We start from the raw sequence: 20244 nt of genomic DNA, 5'->3' as shown, positions 1-20244 counted from the left end.
TTAGTACGTGAGTGAAGAATATTGTAATGCTGAAATAATGGCGCTGTCATAAAATTAATATTTAGGATGAGAGGTAATAGGGGATTAGGGATGGTAGGTATAGGAATAAGTTCATAAGGAGTGTACGAAGAAAATATTGGTAGGTAAAAGGTCCTTCCAAAGCTGAAAGGCAACGAGTAATAAATACATAGATAAAAATTTTAAAGTTGAAATAATGTCAATTTGGAGGCGATTATCGAAGGACGCCATATAATTCCGATGGCAAATTTGAGTTTTAAGAGATACAATAAAAAGTAAGCGAAAGTAGTAATTACAGGATATGGAGACAAAGTAGATTGTAAATCACGTACAATAAAGAAATGCCCGAACTATGCACTAGAATATTATAAATTATGAGTTCAAAATTCCGAGAAAATACATGAAACAATTTTATAATTCTGTACTCCTCTATAATCCTCTGTGAATATCATTTCTCTTAAAAATTTACTGCTTCAATATAATAATTGCTTATTGTTTCTCATTGGACATATATAGCTTTTCACTACATCGTAAACTTTTGGCAGAGATCTTACGATTTACAGAAACTTAAGTTCGGGATTTTTAATTGCCATTGTTCTGAACCTGTTGATACCGACCGATCGAGTACTCGAATCCTCTTTGCAAGTAGCACAGGAAATCCCTGTCCCGTTAATGGGAGAACAAAGTCCCGAGCGCGACTTTATCCCAAGTTTTCCATTTTACTGCCCGTCGGCCTCGGAGTCGCTCGTAAACGGCGGCACCTATACAAACGTGACTCCTGCCGATACGGACACAACTATGGGAAACCTGTGACACACGCACCTTCTACAGAGTCAGACAGGCCTGCGTAAGCGTGGACAGCCGACATCGACGCTCTCTATCTCCTTCTCTTCCATTCTGCACCGCACTTAAGTAGATACACACATATGCGTACTACTGGTCAGACGTTTTACGGTTCGTCGAATCTTGAGGCGACGACCTCTCCGCCGAGGGCAAGTCCGGCGAGAGAGCCTACGGATTTTGTAATGATTCCACCTCGACGAGCAACAGCTTATCTGGACGTCGTGCCAAGGAGAATGAACGTAATTAAAGCGTGTACCAGGGTCAGAGAAAAATCGCGTATACCGTTTGATAAGGCAGTGTTGTTCGAATAAGACGAAAGAAGAACACATTTTTTTTTACACAGACGTGAGCAAAGTCCGATCCGTTACGTTGTTACATCCTTTCGTATCATAGTAAAAAGAAGAGACAAAATATTCTCTCTTTTGTTTTCTTTATTTCCCAAGAGGGACGATATTTATCTAGATTCCAGCCGCGCGTGTGTAGCCCGTCATCGTGCAAACAGTTCTCAGAGAATGCTGAAATTCCAACGTAGGTCTATTATTATTGTCTGTCCACGCGAGTTCGAAAACTCTCGCGAAGCAGAAAATCTTGCTCCAACGTCGGGGTAATATTATATGAAACGCGTAGCAAAACTCTTGTTCTCTTTTATATCGAGACGGCAAAGGGTCCGATTAAACCGATAATTATAATCGTAAGGTGCACCGGCTAACAAAGTTCACTGGAGTAACAGGAAATCCTCCGATGTTCACCGTTCATTGCACGCTCATTAAACAAATTACGTGGACTCGTATCCGGTGTCACACTTGTGCGAAGAATTAATTTTCGCGAGAAAAAGGAAGGAAGGGGCATTGGCCTCGGTGCAGAAAAGACGTAACGTGTATGAAAAGTATTCGTCGCACGGAAAATAACGTACACGTATCTACAGAGAGTACAAAGCTCGCTCGCGTATTCGCACGGATATAACGGAACGAAAGTTGCGACGGGAAAAGTTGGCCGAGCTCGTCTAACGATCGAGCACCCTCACCTCGCTATGGTTTTTTTTTCTCTCTCGGTTATTCGTTTATCAGGGAATCGTTCCGGCTGAGTTAACGCGTCCTATGTACTTCTTACTCTTTTTTCAAGTCCCGTTTATCCTTCTTTGTTCTCTAAGTTTCTCAATATATCTCGTAACTTCAATGAAAGGAAAGTCGAAACGCGATGATTTCATTTACGATCGGTTGCGCAATTAATGCCCTGACCGTTCGATGCATTAAATTTACACGGGTTTATTCCCGTTAGTCGACGATGCGTCCGCCTGAGCCTCCCTTCCAAGCCAACGAGTGACTGGACACGGACTTCCAACGAGCTTTCGACGGTCGTTGACTCTTTGAAGTTAGTCCGGCGAAAGGTCACACGAGGAGCGTGCAAGACATTCATCCGAGGTCGATAAGCTTTGAAAACGCGGTGTATTGCCTCGACACGGCAATAGAATTCAAATTGATTGCAAAATACGGGTGTTTCATCGCGAATCGAGGAGAACGAACGTATCATCGTGATGAGATCGCGTTCGTTGGACGTTATAACGAAACATCGAGACGATTTCGTCCTTCGAGTAACGACGAGGGAGAGGTGCAACATGTAAACCAGGCAGGGGGAAGAATAAAGAGAAAATCGGAGAAAGCGAAAGGGACGATGGAAAGGAGAGAATGGGAACGAGGTTGGGGAAACGGCGGCGGCAGCAGCAGAGAGGCTGAAAATGGGGTGAGGGCGAGGGAAAAAACAGCGGAACGAAGGGGTATGCAAAGAGGAGGCGATGCGATGCACGCGGTGGAGATCGATAATTTCTGTATGTACTCGCGACTCACCTCGTACACGTTCGGGTGCCAAACTTTCGTCATAAACCGAATGCTTGGTGGACTGTATGGATAATCCGGCGGGAACTTCATGTGTGCCTGGAACAAAAAAGACGTGTGCATCCGTCGATAATCGCTTCGTGTAAATTATAAAAGAGCGCGATTATTCACAAGTCATTTACGAATTGCTCGACGCGTTCAGAAAAAAAAGTTGCGGCGTCGTTTAAGCTTGAGAACACGCAGTCGCAAGGGGCAAGTGAATTTACCCGGAAAATATTGCGGGACAGGTCTATAGGATTCGATCCGTTTTGCTCATCGACGGGGGATCGAACCCACGCGTTGGAACAAAGACAATCGATGACCAATACTAACTTGGGACATAGGCCTTGAGAAAAATCAAGGCGAACCTGTGATCTACTTAAATCGCGAGGATGAAATAACGTTTATCTAAAGAAGAATTTGAAACGGCGAAATTATTTTCACACCGAATCGGAGAGCTATCGGCAGATCGATGAAACGAGAGTAGGGACGCGCGTTCCTTTCCCCGACGGGATTCCCGCTCGCGGTGATTTCGATAGAGAGCGAATCCATTTCGCACATGGGGCGTAGGACAAGGGTCGTCCCGACGCTGGCAAACTTTCGTCGATGCCAACGGGATGCTACATATTATTGATCGCAACCTGGTCATGGCCCAAATATTCGCCTCGTCCTCCGGGATCCCACCGCGTCCCAGAATTAACTTTCCATCGAACGTCTCTGTTCACTCTTTTCTGTACTGAGTCGGAATCGCGTCGATGGAGATCGCGTGTCGAATTAATTATAAATCGCGTTTCATTTTACTTTCAACAACGGCGTCGTCTCTGCTGTGCTGACTTTGCTAAAGTCTGTGTTCTGAAATAGACGTTCGCCACGGAAACTTAATCGCCAGTGCAACGACACTGCGACGACGGCGAGGCAGAATTACGTTAGTCATTCGATAGCGTAGCGAAAGGACAGCTGAATCAGTGAATTTCAAGTCGTTGCTCGTTTCTGTGTACCGAAGAGCACGTCGCCCGCCGTGACACGGGAAAATCGACCGCGCTATCAGTCAGTAATCTTGCACGACATCGGTTCAGGGATCGATCGTTTATGCAATTACACGGCTATTCCCTACCGTGTCGAGACGATAACGGTCTCGACAAAATCGCTAACTCACAGATTACACAATAAATCGAAATTCATAAATTCGAGTAACAAGGTGAAAATTAATAATGAATATCGAACGAATGCGGCACACGAGCGCGTGCACTTGATTCTTTAATAATGCACAGCTCTCGACGCGTGACAGGGACGCGTTACCTTGACGATACCGTAGCAGCGGAAAGTATTTAAAGAAGTTTCTGCGATTCATAAACGTATCACGGAATCGTTCGATCTTGTAAAAGGTGGACGTAAGGAAAGATCTTCGTGTAGGTTTATTCGATTGCATTCGCGGTGCCTATCAATTTTCTCGACCTATTTCGTACGACGTTACGCGTTTGACGGTCACCGACCACCCTTTGCCCGACGCGTCCTGGCTCCACGAACTTCAATTCAGGAGGATCAAGGAGTGACCTAAATCAGGAGGTTTCGCCTCGGTCGTGTTGGTGGTTCGACGAACGGGGTCACTCGATGTTACTCGTGGAATCTGCACGACCTTGCCCAATTTCTTGGGACTTGGTAATTTATCTTTGTGAAACGATGTCTAGGAAAAGAGGGCATGTATTTCATAAACTAAAGATAACGATGAAAAGGCGAGGGATTCTTCTGTACTGTTCATCGAGAACGTTGAAACGGGATACGTAGTTCGTAGGTGTCCTCAGTGTTTCGGGCACTCGAAATAACTTCGTTTCGCTTTACTCGCCGTACGCTCAAAGCACTGGCACTGGTAACTCGATCAAGTCTCAGCGGGTCAGTCATCGGCAGCTCGTATCGCTCGCGTCTACCTACGACTCTCCTTGCAATGTCTCGGAACTAATGTACTCATAAAATTGATGGAGAACAAATTGAGATCCGTGACGTATTTTACGATCACGATATCGAGCGAGGTGAAAGGATTAAAATCGGAGAGGTAGAAGACGATGGGAACACAGGCGCGGGAGACCTACTTATCCCTGGTACATCGCGACTGACCCGTTTATATAGACGACACGGTTTTCCCTGAGGAAAGAAATATCCGGTTCGTTCATCTGAGCCAGAACGGGACTAGGTGAAAGTCGTTCAGGTGATTCGAGGGATATTGGCCAAAGATAGATCCGAGACAATGTTCGATAGCGTTTTATGTAACTTGGCAACGCGAGCCGCGTTACTTAAATTCATCGTGGCCGATCGAAAGAATTGCTGACTTAACAATCAACACTGCACTGTCGCTTCCGTTCGCCTTGATCGTTCTTACAATTAGAATTTAGTTCGCGACTTCATTTACGTATCCTACAAATCGTCAGAGAACCTTGATTTTGGTTTGATTCGTGACGGACGAATCTTACAACGCATTTCATCACGTATTATGCCTGTCCCCCTACTCGTGTTTTATCTGTTGGGACGCAGCTATCGCGTAATGACGATTGCCACTCTGCAGCGAAGGAACGCATTACCTCGTCTATGATAATTTGTAACGATGCTGTTTACGATCGACCGGTGTTATGATTACGAAGCTAGCTAGGTAATGTCTCGCGGAACAGGATTCGAGGCTCCCACGTAGACACGGATCACGTGTACAGAGCGATACCATTCGCAAATAACGGTATAGCCGTGTCGGCCCTGTGCGGTGCCTCGTTGCGACCAGTTACAATGTGGGAAGATAGGTAATGCTCGCGTTACGTGAATAACCGTCTGTAAATTCGTAACGAAGCGGAGAGTGGTTTAGAAAGCGGACGCGGATTCTACAAAAAACAGTGTAACCGTGTGGCAACGGCAGAGAATTCATTTTCTAGAGGCCAGGATCGAGAGTGTGCAATTGCAAACTGCTGTCGCAACCATCCCTGTCGATTATTATTCCATGCTAACGGAGTAATAGAAACGGCTATTTCTTAATAAACACATAGAACCTGATCGTATGCGCGGCTTGTTTACAGAATTAATCATTCTGGATTTTAATTGAACTATAACTGTTATTCCGCTCGCATTAGTTGGAAAACATTTGTTGAACGGGAACAACAGTGATACTGCATCTCTCGAGATATATTATCGATCGCGCGATGCACGTGGAAAAATCCAATGGGAAGAGTAATGTATCACTGCAGAGATGTAAAATCAACGTGGAACGCGATCGATTCGGGTACATTGAGTAATCGTTAGTTTTCAGTGTTGCTCAACGACCGTTTAAAAATCATCGCTTGGCCAACGTACGCGGATACGTTCCTCAGATCGTAACGCGATCAGGAAAAGTTAGCGAATTTATAATGGGCAACCGCCGTCGCGCAAATCATGATGGGAGAACGCGATGTCCGATGATTCGCGCGTTGTCATCACTTTTAGTAGAACAGTTTTCCTGGTAAACGATGATCGCGAAAAGAATCGTAACGCGTTCAGAGATCGAACCGATCACTTTTAACGCGAATATAGATGCGTTTTAAGCCGGTGTCGATCGAAAGAGAAAACGGGGACCTAACCAAGAAAAGAAAAAGCGTAGCCCACGGTAATATTTATGATGGACAAGGTGAAAGTGAGAGAATTTCGCGTCGAGTGTACTAGTCGCGTCGGGGCATGCGAAGGCTAAGAATAATGCTAATAATTACCTTAAAATATCCTCCTTGGTAAAGGGTATCCGGAGGCCCGAAGATAGCCACTTCCCACTCAAACATGTTGTCCTCGTTAACGAGTTTCACGCGGAATCCTTCGACGGGTTCTTCTTGCAGACTTTTATATTCGAGGGCGAGAGCCCTGAGAGCACTGCTGGTTGTTTGTGCCATATTTCCGTTCTGGAGTTAGAACCGGAGGTCTCTTCCAGAGAAACGGAACGTCCCAAACCTCCTGAAGTGGTAGCACAGAACACTACAGTCGGACGGACGCCTTTGCGAACACTGCTCCCTTCTCGGAAGAATCAATTTCCAACGGGTTTCCAGATAGTTTTAAGCTTCTATACTACGGTTTCGCTAGCCGTTCTTTAAACGCCTAGCGATATTTCACTCGCGGCTGGATGTTTTTTTTCTATGACGATAGTACGATTTCGCACACCAAATAAACAAAGAAATATATGATCAGACTTACAAACTGCGAAGTGCAGTCAACAATACACCATTCCCGATGCACGCACCTCTTAACAAAACAGCTGACGTACCTTTTACGTCAGCGTCAGATTCGGCGCCTGCGCTATACGATATTTCTCTATTTTCCTTCCGCGTTATCGACGATTCTCACGAGAAAACGGATCGGGAACTCGTCGCCGTCGCCGACCGAGTCGACTCCACCGGTAGAAAGATCGCGACGTGTTTACTGTCAATTATTCTCCACGACGACTCCGACAACTGAGCTGGACGAGCTGGACTGAGCAAAAGTTTCGAGCGTGCCATTTAATGAACTTCCTGTTTCCCGATTGGAAGAATGTCCCTATAGTTACGTGACACAGCAGCGCCACAGTATGCAAAGGTGGCGGCACCGTCGGAGTTAGGAAAATGAACAACTCCGACCCGGTTGCAGGATTGACTAACTGAGAACTCGAAACTGTTCCGAACTTCAGATCGCATCATAGACCTATCGCTGCCTATCGCGTGCCCTTTTAAACTGTGAAACTCAATTTTATTTATAAGATTTGATTGAAGAATTTCTTATTATTCCTCGATGACTTAACGATCGGAGTATCGTTAGCGATATAGACTGTTACAACCGCGGTCCGACTCTCGATTCCCATGCCATAATACATTTTCTTCTGCAAGAAATTGTCGAGCTTGAGTAATCTTAAATTTCAGCCATGAGCATGAGCGCAATCACTTCGTTTGACTTCGTTATCACGGTCCACCGATCGCGGTTGCTAAGCAACGCTGGCCGCCGTGGCGGCCATCATGCGAACATGTGCGGATCCCACGCGCAGCGTCCTTGGTTGCAAATGTTTAAAAATGGTACCAAGCGAAGAATCGTAGCTACTGTCTGATTATCTAATTCTAGTCTATTAAGATTTTCTCAACAACGTTCTATTTCCAATTTCTCGCTTTCGTTTTTCGTCTCGTATCTATGTAAAACGTCAGCTCAAGCGCCGTTTGGATTTTGATTTTAAAAGCAAATCGATCGCGGCAGACATGCCAACTATCGTATCTCGTCACGTCATCACTGGCGCGGACTTTGGCGCGACCATTAGGGAATTCTAGTGGAAGCCGACATCGCGGCTCGGTTTGTTCGGCGTTTTCTCCTTCCGTCTTTGGAAGTCCACCCTCTCGCCTATAAGTCCACTTCATGCACCGTCCTTAACCATCGCCATATCGCCGTTCTACCAGCAGCTCCGTCATCGGTAGCAAGGGAAAGAACGAGGTCTTCCGTTCCGGCATAATAGTCGTGCGAGTTGGCAGACGCGCGGTTGTGTCCTACGGATTCTTTTAGCATTCCCGATAGAGACTCGCAGATACTCGCGGTTTACGCGTTCAGTGCTGTGATCAGTTCCTTCGCTCCTCGACCAAAATGAATGAAGAGTACGACGCGATCGTGCTGGGTACCGGATTGAAAGAATGCATACTCTCGGGTATGCTGTCGGTTAGCGGGAAGAAAGTCCTCCACGTAGATCGGAACAAATATTACGGTGGTGAATCCGCCTCGATCACTCCTCTGGAAGACCTGTTCGCGTAAGTTCTTGGTCGTATCCGTGTCCTGACCGATTCATTTTAACGCCAAACAATTATATACATATCCGCGCATCGCCGGCAGTACAATATCCTGCGGTTCGAACGACGTGTCGAATGATACGTGCGACTATTTATGATCCGTCTTAAATATTGATTTTTTCTCTCGTTTTTTCCTCCTACTGTTGATTACCAGCTCGGTCAGGCTCTTCCGTCGATCGCGTTGCGGGGAGAGCGTGACGAGAATCGTCACTCGCGATAATGCGTCGTTACCGTGCGATAGACTGCGAACTTTCATCCTTTTCTAAACAACTATATCGGAAGCTAGAACGGGACTTGATAAGAATCGGGGGGAGGGTCCCGCCCCGCGAAACACGCCGGATCGAACATCTTTAATTGGTTGTAATAGCATTTTAAGGAGTTTACGACAGTACTCCTTTCCGTCGCCCCACTTTGCCTTCACTCGGCTACACCTTCTCCTGTCGTTCGAAGGGATTATGCACATGTATCTGTCTAATCGCTGCGAAGACGAAAAGAACGTGTCATGAAATGCAACATCATCTCGTGATTAAGGATTCGGAGAGTAGAGAATACAAATTACATCGTTGACTTTGTTCGCTTCCACTAGAATTGAACATATGTTCACCTTCCTTATCGGACTCTCACTTTAGAAATCGTTTAAACAGACGACTTTATTTTCATTTTGAGTATCAGCATACTTCAGTTAGTAAATGAAAAATTTCGATCTTTTAAATAGTTTCAGTATTTAGGAATTTTTTTATGGACGAAACGAAAAGCTATAACACGTCCGCGTGATTCTCTGGCACGTCGGTTATTGAGTGCTCGGCTGCACTCAATAAATTGCAACGTGTATCTAAACTACCCATCTATCTTAACTACCGTTCGACTACGCGCTCTTATAATCCGATCTGGGATTGTTACTCATCCAATATAAGATTCTTAGAAACAACGTGAAAGCGAAAATGGGAAAGCTGTATTTCGAAATACACTGTTGAAGTTTCACTAAGAAGTATTGGAAAATTTTTACGTTATCTATCCGTATTTGTGTAACTCGCAATTATTTCTTAACACTTGTTATCGCAATCGATCGTTCATTATGTTAAAAGCAAGAAAGAAAATGTTCGCGTTCAGGAGAATCGTTGTATTCGTTAATCGTGTACGTTCTCCAGGAAATTCAAAGCCCCACCGCCGGACGACATTTACGGTCGTGGCCGTGACTGGAACGTCGATTTGATCCCGAAGTTCCTGATGGCAAACGGTTTGTTGGTGAAACTTTTGATCCATACCGGGGTAACACGATACTTGGAGTTTAAATGCGTGGAGGGCTCGTACGTCTACAAGTCCGGGAAGATTTCCAAGGTGCCGATTGATCAACAGGAAGCGTTGTCCAGCGATTTGATGGGCATTTTCGAGAAGAGACGCTTCCGCAATTTCCTTATGTGGGTGCAAAATATGCAGGAAGACGATCCCAAGACTTGGGACAACTTCGACCCATTCAACAATAATATGAGTGCTCTCTACACTAAGTTTAATCTCGATAAAAACACTCAAGATTTCACGGGCCACGCGTTAGCCCTTTATAGGTAAAGAAAAAAAACGATCAGTCATACATCTTCGAGATGCGATGTACATTTCGCTTACCTATCGACGACGTCGATTTCTGGCTGTTCCAGGGATGATGAATACATAAGCCAAAGCGCAATTACTACTATAAGAAGGATTAAACTGTATAGCGATAGTTTAGCACGTTACGGAAAGTCGCCATATCTTTATCCTATGTACGGTCTGGGCGAGCTTCCTCAGGGTTTCGCCCGCCTTAGCGCTATCTACGGAGGAACCTATATGCTCGACAAACCGATCGACGAAATTGTAGTTAAAGATGGAAAGGTAGATTTCGATGTTCTTAAACTTAAGAAGCATCGTTGGAAGTATCTCGTGATTAATTACTCGTGATTGTTTCCAGGTCGTCGGTGTACGCTCTGGTGACGAAATCGCCCAGTGCAAACAAGTATTTTGTGATCCCACATACGTACCTGATCGCGTGAGAAAAGTAGGTCAGGTCATAAGATGCATTTGCCTGATGGATCACCCGATATCGAATACGGGTGACGCGCTCTCGACGCAAATTATCATCCCTCAAAAACAAGTTAATCGCAATTCCGATATTTACGTATCTCTAGTATCATACACTCATCAAGTAGCTGCTAAGGGGTGGTTCATAGCTATGGTATCTACGACGGTCGAGACGACGAATCCCGAGGCTGAGATCAAACCCGGGTTAGATCTTCTTGGTCCGATCAGGCAAAAGTTCGTCTCGGTTTCCGATTATATGGAACCGACGGATAACGGTTTAGGGAGTCAGATTTTTATATCGACGAGTTACGACGCCACGACGCATTTCGAGACCACTTGTTTAGACGTTCTTGATATATTTAAACGGGCCACCGGCGAGGAGTTTGATTTTAACAAAGTGAAACAGGATCTAGGCGACGAGGATCAGTAACCGTAAGATGATCGCACGGTCACTGGTCGGTCTTGAGAACTAGTTCATCCTGAATTGAAAGAATAAAATGAGTGAGCAACGTATTTTAAATCGCGTACACCGACGTTGTATCGGTGTGTTCATCAGGAGTCTCAGAGCAGATGCAATCTCTCATTGGACTCATGCCTAATCGTAGATTCTCTTTGATAGAGAACTTTTCCAAAATGAAAACGCAGACATTATTCCACATTTAATTTTCAACGTTTGTCCAAATCTCACGTTCGATATTTAATTTTCAAATTTATCCAAATCTCATTCTACGAACTGCCCTTTTTACATTCTTTCGGAAAGTACAAAACGTGTACGAACTTTTTCACACCGACAAAATGACCTGATGCCAGGACTTTTGTCATTGGTCATCTGGATAATTTGAAAAACCACGAAATCCAAATTACTGTAGAATTTAATTATCATGAGGTACATCTGTGTATTTGTCATTGTCGTGTTTTATTGGAACGAACATGACGGTGTTGATTATTACGACTTTATAAATGTATCATATTTTAACTATCAAATTAAACAGTAAGGATAATTGTTTATTGAAATTGTAAATGTTAAAGAAATCCTATAGTTGTATTGCTAATTACAGTAGTCGAAAGGGCATGCGTTACGGTATGAGATAAACAGATAGAAGATAATTTAAGAAAGTGAATTTCACACGCAATTATATAAAAATAGAACGCCGTGATATAGTATTAGAAAATATATCGTACTTCTGCACATTTGATTATAATATTATTTGAAATTCCAACTACGTGTTAAGAAAAAGCACCCGGTAAATAACCTTCTGGTAAAGAAATGATCAAAGTGGACTTGTGTTGAAATATTAGAAGGAACGAGCGGCCAAGCATTTAAATTTAAATTAAATGAATATATATATGTATATGTATAAAAATCTACGTTCTCATTACCTGATGTATAGGAGTGAGAATATAGAAGAGGAATCGTTAAAATATTGTTATTTTATGTGAGCTTGAAAATCTGAACATTTTTTCGTCGTAATATTTATATGGAAACGCATTAATAAAAGACAAGTACGAGCACAGATATGCATTCTTCAAATTGCGATACTTGTGCACTTGTGTGTGCGTGAATGGGTTTCGTCAACGAATGATCGGCTACCTCTTAGGATTTTTATTTCGCTTGCATTTCTGCTTAGAAACTATAAGCGCACCGCGAATTCGTATCACATGAAATTTCTCGAACAAAAAGTACGTGATTCTTTATTAATTTAAAAGGTATTCACGTAACTGTAATGTGAAAGCCGTAAGAAATAAATTATACTATACTAATTTCATCAGTTTGTATTTTTGTCTCATGACGAAAATAATATTCGAACGTTTACTCATCGATAGTAATTTAAATTAGTTCTAAGACATAAATATAATTGTCTCTGCATCCAATGATAACGTTATCACGATCAATAACAGGTGATGAGAACACTTTCCCCGGGAGTTCCTCAATTTTCATTAGTCTGTTTTTCTTAAAGTCGTAAATATTTAAAGTCCCGTCTGTGCATGCTATCAAAAGAAAGTTATCCTCGCACCAGGGGGTAGCGAAGATTGGTGAATGGAAATTTAACACATATTTCAATGTAGGCTCGGTCTTGAAATTTGTATCCTCCGATTGTAGACAGTATACACTTTTATTCTGACTGGTTATTATAACAGTCTCATGTTCCCTAGCAGTGTCAATTTGTTTCACGAGGTATGAGAATACATTTCCATTAATTTTGTACGTCCACATCTGTGGAGAACAAACAACGAAAGGAATAAGAGTGATTATCCTTATAATGCAAAGAAATATAAGCATTACCTTGACGTTAACTTCGATATCGAAGCAACATAATAAGCCTGTTACGGAACAGAATAAAACAAGACCACCGTTCAGCCATAGAGGGGCTACAAAAATTGGGTCTGATAATTTGTACTTCCAAACAAGTTTTCCTGTCGATTGCTGGAGAGCTAAACACGATCCGTCTAGTGTCCCAAATAATACAGTATCGGATGGATAGTGCAAGCAGCCAGTGGCGTAAATGCTTCCATTACCAGATTTTAATTTCCAAACTTCAGATCCATCCTATGATGAACTAACGTTATTATCTCTCTACAATTAATGAAATGAATAATGGTACCTTCACGGATAAGCAATATATATAACAATCATAGGAACCAATGAATAGAATTCCTTTCTCATTGCAAAGAACTGCAGATCCTTTTACCACGTTGCCTGTGCGATGAACCCAAATAGTTTCCCCCGTTTTCAAATTAAGACAGTATATATTGCAGTCGTAGCATCCTACAAAAGGTATAAACTGAGACCATACGAAGTCGATCTGTATTAAAATATTTACCTACTACTCCCCTGAAATCATCCAGAACCAAAACTGAAGATTCAATTCTATCAGGTAGTTTGATTCTAAATGCAGAATTAAAATCACTTCCTAATTCAAAGGTGAAAATAAGACCGGAATGAGAACCAACCGTTGCATACGTTTTCCCACTAAACAAAATAAATGTTAATCGACTCTCAAGCTGTATATAAAGGCATGTATATTTAATACTTACTCGGAATAGTGAAACACCGTCGGTGATGCGTCTACACATTTTTCTGTATCATACTTTTTTATGACTTTGACTCTCGTAATTTCGTCGTACTGTAACTCATGTTTCTCATTGATACTACATGCATTAGTATACAATTGCCCTCTACACTTGTACCATCGGCAATTGTAAATCTCACTGGATGAAATGTTTGAATTATCATCTTGTTCGTTTGTATGAAAGTCTCTCGAAATGTCTGTATCTTCTATAGTAATAATAGTAGTCGAAGGCTTTTCCCCAGTGTTATAAAAATTATCATTTCTACTTAATACAACTCCTTTTATGTAGCTTAGAGATTCATCGATAGAAGCATCCGTTAAGAGCATGCTTATTAATCGAGGAAATTCCATTTGAAGCATATCTGACATAGCGTTTGATAACTGGAGTGCTACCACAGACGTACCTCCCAATTTTATGAAACTGCTATTCCCTCGTTGCAGATTATTTTCCCAAATAGATTTGAAAGTGCTTTCAATCCTTTGGAAATCGACATTGTCTACATCTTTCGTTACTTGCTTTTGTAAAAAGTCTAAGGAAATTTTCGAGCTAGATGTTAATTCAACATGATCCAAAAAATGAATTTTATCCGGTCTGTATAGAGGATCCAATTTGTTCAAACGTCTCATGATCTCGGTACCAAGATTCTGATCATTCCCGATACTTGTCCTGTCTTTCGCAGAGAAACATAAGTGCAAACGATGGCAATTATGATCCCATATTACATAGCAACTTTTTATGAAGTCTATTTGTAAAACAGATCGTTCAATCTCTGTTAAGTCAACTTTATTCCCAAATCTCTTTACAATGTTGTTCCTTCTCCCTTTATAAAATATCCTTCCTTCTCCATCGATACTAACTAAATCCCCAGAATCTCGAAATACTGGTAATTCTAAATCTTTAATATCTTCATCGTTCATCAGGCATATCCTTTGATCGCTTCCTATGTACAGAGAGCCTACACCCTTCGTTATTACTTCTCCAATTTCATTCCTAACTTGAAATAAGGTGCCTGATAATACTTGTCCCAAATAATGAGGATCAGACTGTTCATTTGTTAATTCAACTTCAGTAATACTAGCCCAGCAGGATACCTCAGTGATACCGTAAATGTTATAAATTTTCGTGGTATTACAAGGCTGCCTGGCTTGAGAAAATAATTCTAGTTTAGGAAAAGGTTCTCCTCCAAAAAGTATGACTCTCAGCGACGTGTTATTACTTAAAATAGTAGTTCTCAAACATTCAGATGGCCAGTTATACATAAAAACTGACGGTGTTACTTGCAATACAGTAATCTGACTTGAGTAAGCCTCTCTCAAGAGTCTGAAAATAAAGAATGCAAATGTTTATTCTTATCAATCTTATAGTTGTTTCTATGACAATGATGTGTACCTGTTAGGATTGTTTTTCAAGTCTTTCGAAACCATAAACAATCTCGCTGCTTTTGAAAGAGCTAAAAATATTTCAATGACGCTCGGGTCAAATGTGAAATTCGTAAATTGGCAGACTTTGTCAAATTTTGTAATTGACAGTATCCTACTTAAATCTAAGATATTTGGAACTATGCAAGAGTGAAGCACTCTGACTGTCTTTGGTGTTCCCGTTGAACCAGAAGTAGAAATTGCATAAGCATAACTATTTTGTTCATCGCTTCCTGTAACTTGTTTCTTAACATTTTTCAATTTGATGAGGTAAATACATTCGCTGTGAACCGTGAATTGATACACTACCTCTCCTTTAATATTTACATTCTTACAAAATAAATACTGTATATTTAAATCATATTTTAAATTCATCGACTCTGTTGTGCTGGAAGGTAAATTTACAAAACTGTGCTCGCTATTCAAGATCCTATAAAGAGATCCGAGTAACAAGGAATTGCAATATTTTATTACATCGATATTTAAATCAGATTGATTTTCTCACCCGACAATTAGAGGAATCACACAGTATTCAGGGATATCATAGTCTATACCAATAAATTCTGTATTTCGTAGAGATTTCAAGTAATCGGAAATAATATTTTTTGTAACATGAAGCTCTCTGTACTGTATGTAAATATTTTCTTGTAGATCGTGATATTCTATTGCTACGTCGTCGAGTTGATCCCAATTACAAATATCGTGTAACTTCGTTACAGAATTTTCGCATCTGGGATCGAATGATGAAAACTCTTTTCGAATATCTGGAATAGATTATGAAATATGAGAAGCTGGTTGCTTGGGGTTTAGCATGCCTAACTTACCCATTATTTACGAAACATCTTTTCAATGACTTTTATTTAATATCAAAACCTTTTTATTTTTGTTGACATTGAAACGAATTTTAAGATTCATCACGACTCTGCGGGTTTCGAAATGTTTCATTTGCACTACAGGTTATACGGCTGTACCTCAGGCAATTGCATACAAAATTCTATGATCTTTTATTTGCAAGGTGATTAAATTTTACTATTAAAAATGCAACAATTGTTTTATTTCTTTTATTAGATCGAAGCGTACACTGTCCATTTTACACTTATACAAGTAGATAGATTTTTATTTATCCATACTTTTATTTTCAGATTAATACGTAAAATATAATCTATTAATAATAAAAGAAGTTATGAGTCTTAATGATTTATTCTAATGTAATAGATGCATGATTTAGTTTATCTTTACATATGTGTTAACACTTTTAAGTTTGTATACAATACTATCCTAATGAAAGAAAGGACCACAATTTCATTTGTATTATTATAAAATTGAGATGCAATAGCTGTATTATTACCCAAACCTAATGCACCGTCAATAATTGGTGTAATCCCGGCAGATTGTAGTATATTAGGTGACATATTCATTAATAATTTTACACTTATACAAGTAGATAGATTTTTATTTATCCATACTTTTATTTTCAGATTAATACGTAAAATATAATCTATTAATAATAAAAGAAGTTATGAGTCTTAATGATTTATTCTAATGTAATAGATGCATGATTTAGTTTATCTTTACATATGTGTTAACACTTTTAAGTTTGTATACAATACTATCCTAATGAAAGAAAGGACCACAATTTCATTTGTATTATTATAAAATTGAGATGCAATAGCTGTATTATTACCCAAACCTAATGCACCGTCAATAATTGGTGTAATCCCGGCAGATTGTAGTATATTAGGTGACATATTCATTAATACAGTGAACCGAATTAATTTTTTTAATAATTAGCCATTGATGATATTTATTGTTGTGTGATGTACTACATTATACAACGTTACACCAAATATGTTACAAAATAATTTGGAAATGAAATATTTATAAAATTATTAAAATAATAACGGAAAGATGTGATAATAATGGGAAAGATGTTTAACATTGAGATTTAATTTAACAAACGCAAGACTAAACGTCCATGAACACGTTTTAATCTATTTCTCTTCACACCATTCATTCTCTTTACGAACTTGTTCCTCCTCAGAGGCAGAAAAATCGTTCTTTATATTGAACGTTTTACGAATCTCTTCAGGTGTTTTTCCTTTTATCATATTAGCGACAGTTTTACATGTCACATCTAAGAGACCCTTGATATCGAGATAGTTAGCTGCCAAAATTAATTCGAATAGTGTCCCTTGGTCAACCTGTAATTTATTGGAACATTTGCCAATTTCCATTTCATCCTTTTTACAAATTTGATATTCACCTTCAAGAAGTCTGCATCCCAAGAGCTTATGTCGTCCGTACGTTTCTCTTTATTCTCATCATCTTCCGGTGGTGGAGGATCATCCTTATGATATGTGGCCCACTGTATCACCTTTCTGAGAATAGCTGAATTAACGTTTGGTAGAGGAACGACTTCATCCTCGTCCTCGTCCATTCCCAGATCTTCCAACATCGTTTTTATAGTAACTGAACATTTCGCGATATCGACGTCCACTTCGAAAACTTCGCTGTCCGAACTTTGGAGTTTGATGTTAGGCATCTGAAAAGAAATTATTTCCTTGCTGTACAAAACACCATTCATTAACCTTCAACAGAATGTTTCGCACATCAACAAGATATCTTCCTCGAGCGACTATTTCTCTCCTTGGCGTGTATCAAGAATAATGAATTAGATATTATTCGAGGAATATCTTCGAAGCATTTCTCTTTCATTTATATTATAGATAGTACGATCAAATTTAAAATATTTTCAGGGATAAAAACTGCACCTAATGCTAACGACATTTTCTCGTGCCAAGTTCTGATATACAAAATATTGACACACAGCATGTAGTCACAGAGAAAACATCGTATCTCAAATATCGCGAAATGTTTGTATAATTACCGTGAAACCCTGAATCCGGACAATGTAATGAAATTTGTATCGAATAATTTGCTACCGTTCACCCGTAAAAGCAGAAGGTTCTTGTTCTGTTTCGCTCTTTCCTCTATCCCCTTGTTGTATTCTTTCGCACTCGAAGGAATGGTCGTTTTCTATCGGTTCAGCTCCTCTTTGTAGCGTTATGGAGAGAAGGGGAACGTAAACTTCGTAGAGCGTTTACAGCCGACGTGAGAGGACGCCACAATGCTGATATTGATGCACAATTTTTATTTTATTTATTCTACAATACTAAAATTTCAAAATTATATCATAAATGCCTAAATGGTTTGGATACAGAATCAGTAGATACTTGGGACTTTCGGAAACTTTATACAGCTCTTGATGAAATTAAAGAATCATTAAAGAGTGTTCATTGCGAGCTCTTAGAGTGTGAAGCTGTATGCATAGGAACCTTTTACTTCCTTTAATACTGAGGGTAGTCTATTTATTTATTTATTACACAGATTAAAAAGATCTTTATATACATGAAAATATACAAGGAGCGGGAGAATTACAGTAGTAGATTGTAGAAAAAGTTACAAAGTCAACAATAATAATTGACGCCGATATTTAGAAATAACTTTCATCCCATCTCCGTGGCGCCTACGAGAGCATCATTGGATATGGAAATTATAAAGAAATTAGTAGGTATTGTATTGAAAAAATGATGTAGTAATTCTCCACCGTGATAATCCTGCGATTTTCGTTGCACGATAAAAATGAGAAAGAACGTGATCCCCTTGATTTATAAAATTATGCTCTAGTATTACTCGAGCGATTCTCTCCCAAGAATCTGTGAAAGTCGGAATGCATAAACGAGAAGTGGGTCCATACGAGAGAGGGTTGCTCGGGTCTAGGCGCCAGCAGCCTACGCACGTTCCCTCAGCCTTTGCTCTCATAAGTCTCTCCTTCACCCTCCCTCATCCTTCCCTTTTTTTTTATATCGGCTGCTTTCGTTGCTATAAGTACTAGTGATGAAAAGCATTATACTTTAGTTTATTTCTACCCTCTCATTCATTCCTTAATCTCCTCTTTTAAAATATTCAGTTTCGTGAAATATGAATTAGCAATTTTTTTTCCTAGTATTCGTTATGTAAATCACGTTTCCTCTCATTACATGGCTGTTGTCGAGAAAGTTCTGAGCAACGTTGTCCCTGGCTCAGGCAATTTGATTGCTGTTTCAAAAAGTTTCCTCTCCGATCGATCCATCGAATGTGAAACCGCGGGGATAGTTTTATTACCAATGCGTCGAAAGGTGCATTAATGCGAGTTGGCCCGAAGCAGGAAAAACGAATTTCACGCACGTTTCAACCAACGACCGAATGGCATTTAAAAGTTCTCGAAAAACATTATATTTTTTTACGATGTCCTGTGGAAAGAAAAACAAAGTACGTTCATTTCGCTATGAGTGAAATGTTAAACTGTCGGTCATGATAGCGCGGAAAAAGATCAAGCCTGACAATGGAAGCTTTCGGGGTAGTGAGCCTAAGGGCTGAAGCAAAAGCAAGGAAGGGTGGCTGAACAGAAGGCGCCAGGTTGCTTCGAGATCGCCCAAAACATCGATTACACGCTTTAAGAGTTAAATCCTTGACTCTTGCGTTTAAGTGGAAATTTACTTTCCATTTAATGATCGTTTCATTGTATCCCGAAGTCTGTGCAGTTTGCAATCTTTCCCAGTTTAACGCGCGATTACGTAAATATTTCCTGTACCGATTAGACGTTCCATTAAGATGATCAATGTTTAAAAACCGTTCGAGCATAAGATCACTGCTAATTAACGAAGCTGTAAAAGTTCGAGGGAGGAATTTGTATTTGATTCAGGACAGAGAAAATCTAACTTACGAGATTGTAAACCTTGTATAACCGTTAGAAAAGGCGATTGCAATCGTAATAAACGTTAACGAGTTGTTAAGTTAGTCTTTGCTTTTCTTTTCGTAAACCACCAATTTTCGTAACCGATCCAAATGCGTTTCAAACGAAATTGGCTCTCTTCGACTCACGATTTCAACAAAGATCATCGAGCCAGAAATTGGCGAAAGGGGGTAATGAAATCACGAGAACGTTTCCTGTGACGCACGTCGATACAGCTAATCCGCGGTTCGTAATAATCGCGGTGATAAATGCCGAATTACGCGGATCTTTCGCCTCGAAGGCGCCACTCAACATCCTCCATACGTCTTCAAAATACGCTTCCTCTTTTATCTTTTAATTTCTTTGCTCTCTAGTCTCGCTTCTGTCGAATAGACACAACGGTAATT

At 40.5% G+C, this 20244-nt stretch overlaps 4 protein-coding genes across 5 annotated transcripts in view; 1 reads left to right on the top strand and 3 right to left on the bottom strand.

Annotated features, from left to right (window-relative positions):
* Positions 1-7261, bottom strand: part of LOC108624480 (ubiquitin-conjugating enzyme E2 R2) — a 15846-nt gene extending 8585 nt beyond the window's left edge. The window contains exons 1-2 of the mRNA XM_018023836.2: positions 6449-7261; positions 2706-2792 (exon numbers count right to left, since the gene is read on the bottom strand). Coding sequence (XP_017879325.1) covers positions 2706-2792; positions 6449-6622 — 261 coding nt within the window. The 5' untranslated portion in view covers positions 6623-7261. The remainder of the gene's footprint in view (positions 1-2705; positions 2793-6448) is intronic.
* Positions 7262-8051: 790 nt separating this feature from the next.
* Positions 8052-12339, top strand: Gdi (GDP dissociation inhibitor). Its single transcript, XM_018023864.2, has 4 exons — positions 8052-8482; positions 9670-10083; positions 10174-10387; positions 10464-12339. Exons 1-4 carry the CDS (start codon positions 8322-8324, stop codon positions 11001-11003), a joined length of 1329 nt encoding a protein of 442 aa, XP_017879353.1. The 5' UTR covers positions 8052-8321; the 3' UTR covers positions 11004-12339.
* On the bottom strand, positions 12331-16463 carry Aasdh (Aminoadipate-semialdehyde dehydrogenase). Its single transcript, XM_018023863.2, has 8 exons — positions 15888-16463; positions 15569-15827; positions 15035-15493; positions 13610-14965; positions 13396-13544; positions 13177-13340; positions 12858-13121; positions 12331-12788 (listed from the first exon to the last, which is right to left on the bottom strand). The coding sequence occupies exons 1-8, from the start codon at positions 15889-15891 to the stop codon at positions 12402-12404; spliced, it is 3042 nt and encodes a 1013-aa protein (XP_017879352.1). The 5' UTR covers positions 15892-16463; the 3' UTR covers positions 12331-12401.
* Positions 16464-16834: 371 nt separating this feature from the next.
* Positions 16835-18129, bottom strand: SkpA (S-phase kinase associated protein 1 SKP1-related A). Of its 2 annotated transcripts, none has more exons than XM_026813184.1 (3): positions 18006-18129; positions 17327-17605; positions 16835-17264 (listed from the first exon to the last, which is right to left on the bottom strand). In XM_026813184.1, the coding sequence occupies exons 2-3, from the start codon at positions 17603-17605 to the stop codon at positions 17055-17057; spliced, it is 489 nt and encodes a 162-aa protein (XP_026668985.1). In that variant the 5' UTR covers positions 18006-18129; the 3' UTR covers positions 16835-17054. The 2 variants fall into 2 exon arrangements, with proteins under 2 accessions (XP_026668985.1, XP_017879354.1); XM_018023865.2 differs by having other exon boundaries at positions 17951-18128.
* Positions 18130-20244: the final 2115 nt, after the last annotated feature.

The sequence above is a fragment of the Ceratina calcarata genome, unplaced genomic scaffold, assembly GCF_001652005.2.
Source record: "Ceratina calcarata isolate Rehan_Ccalc_2016 unplaced genomic scaffold, ASM165200v1 scaffold310.2, whole genome shotgun sequence".
Classification (NCBI taxonomy): domain Eukaryota; kingdom Metazoa; phylum Arthropoda; class Insecta; order Hymenoptera; family Apidae; genus Ceratina; species Ceratina calcarata.
This window is presented reverse-complemented; position numbering and strand designations above follow the sequence as displayed.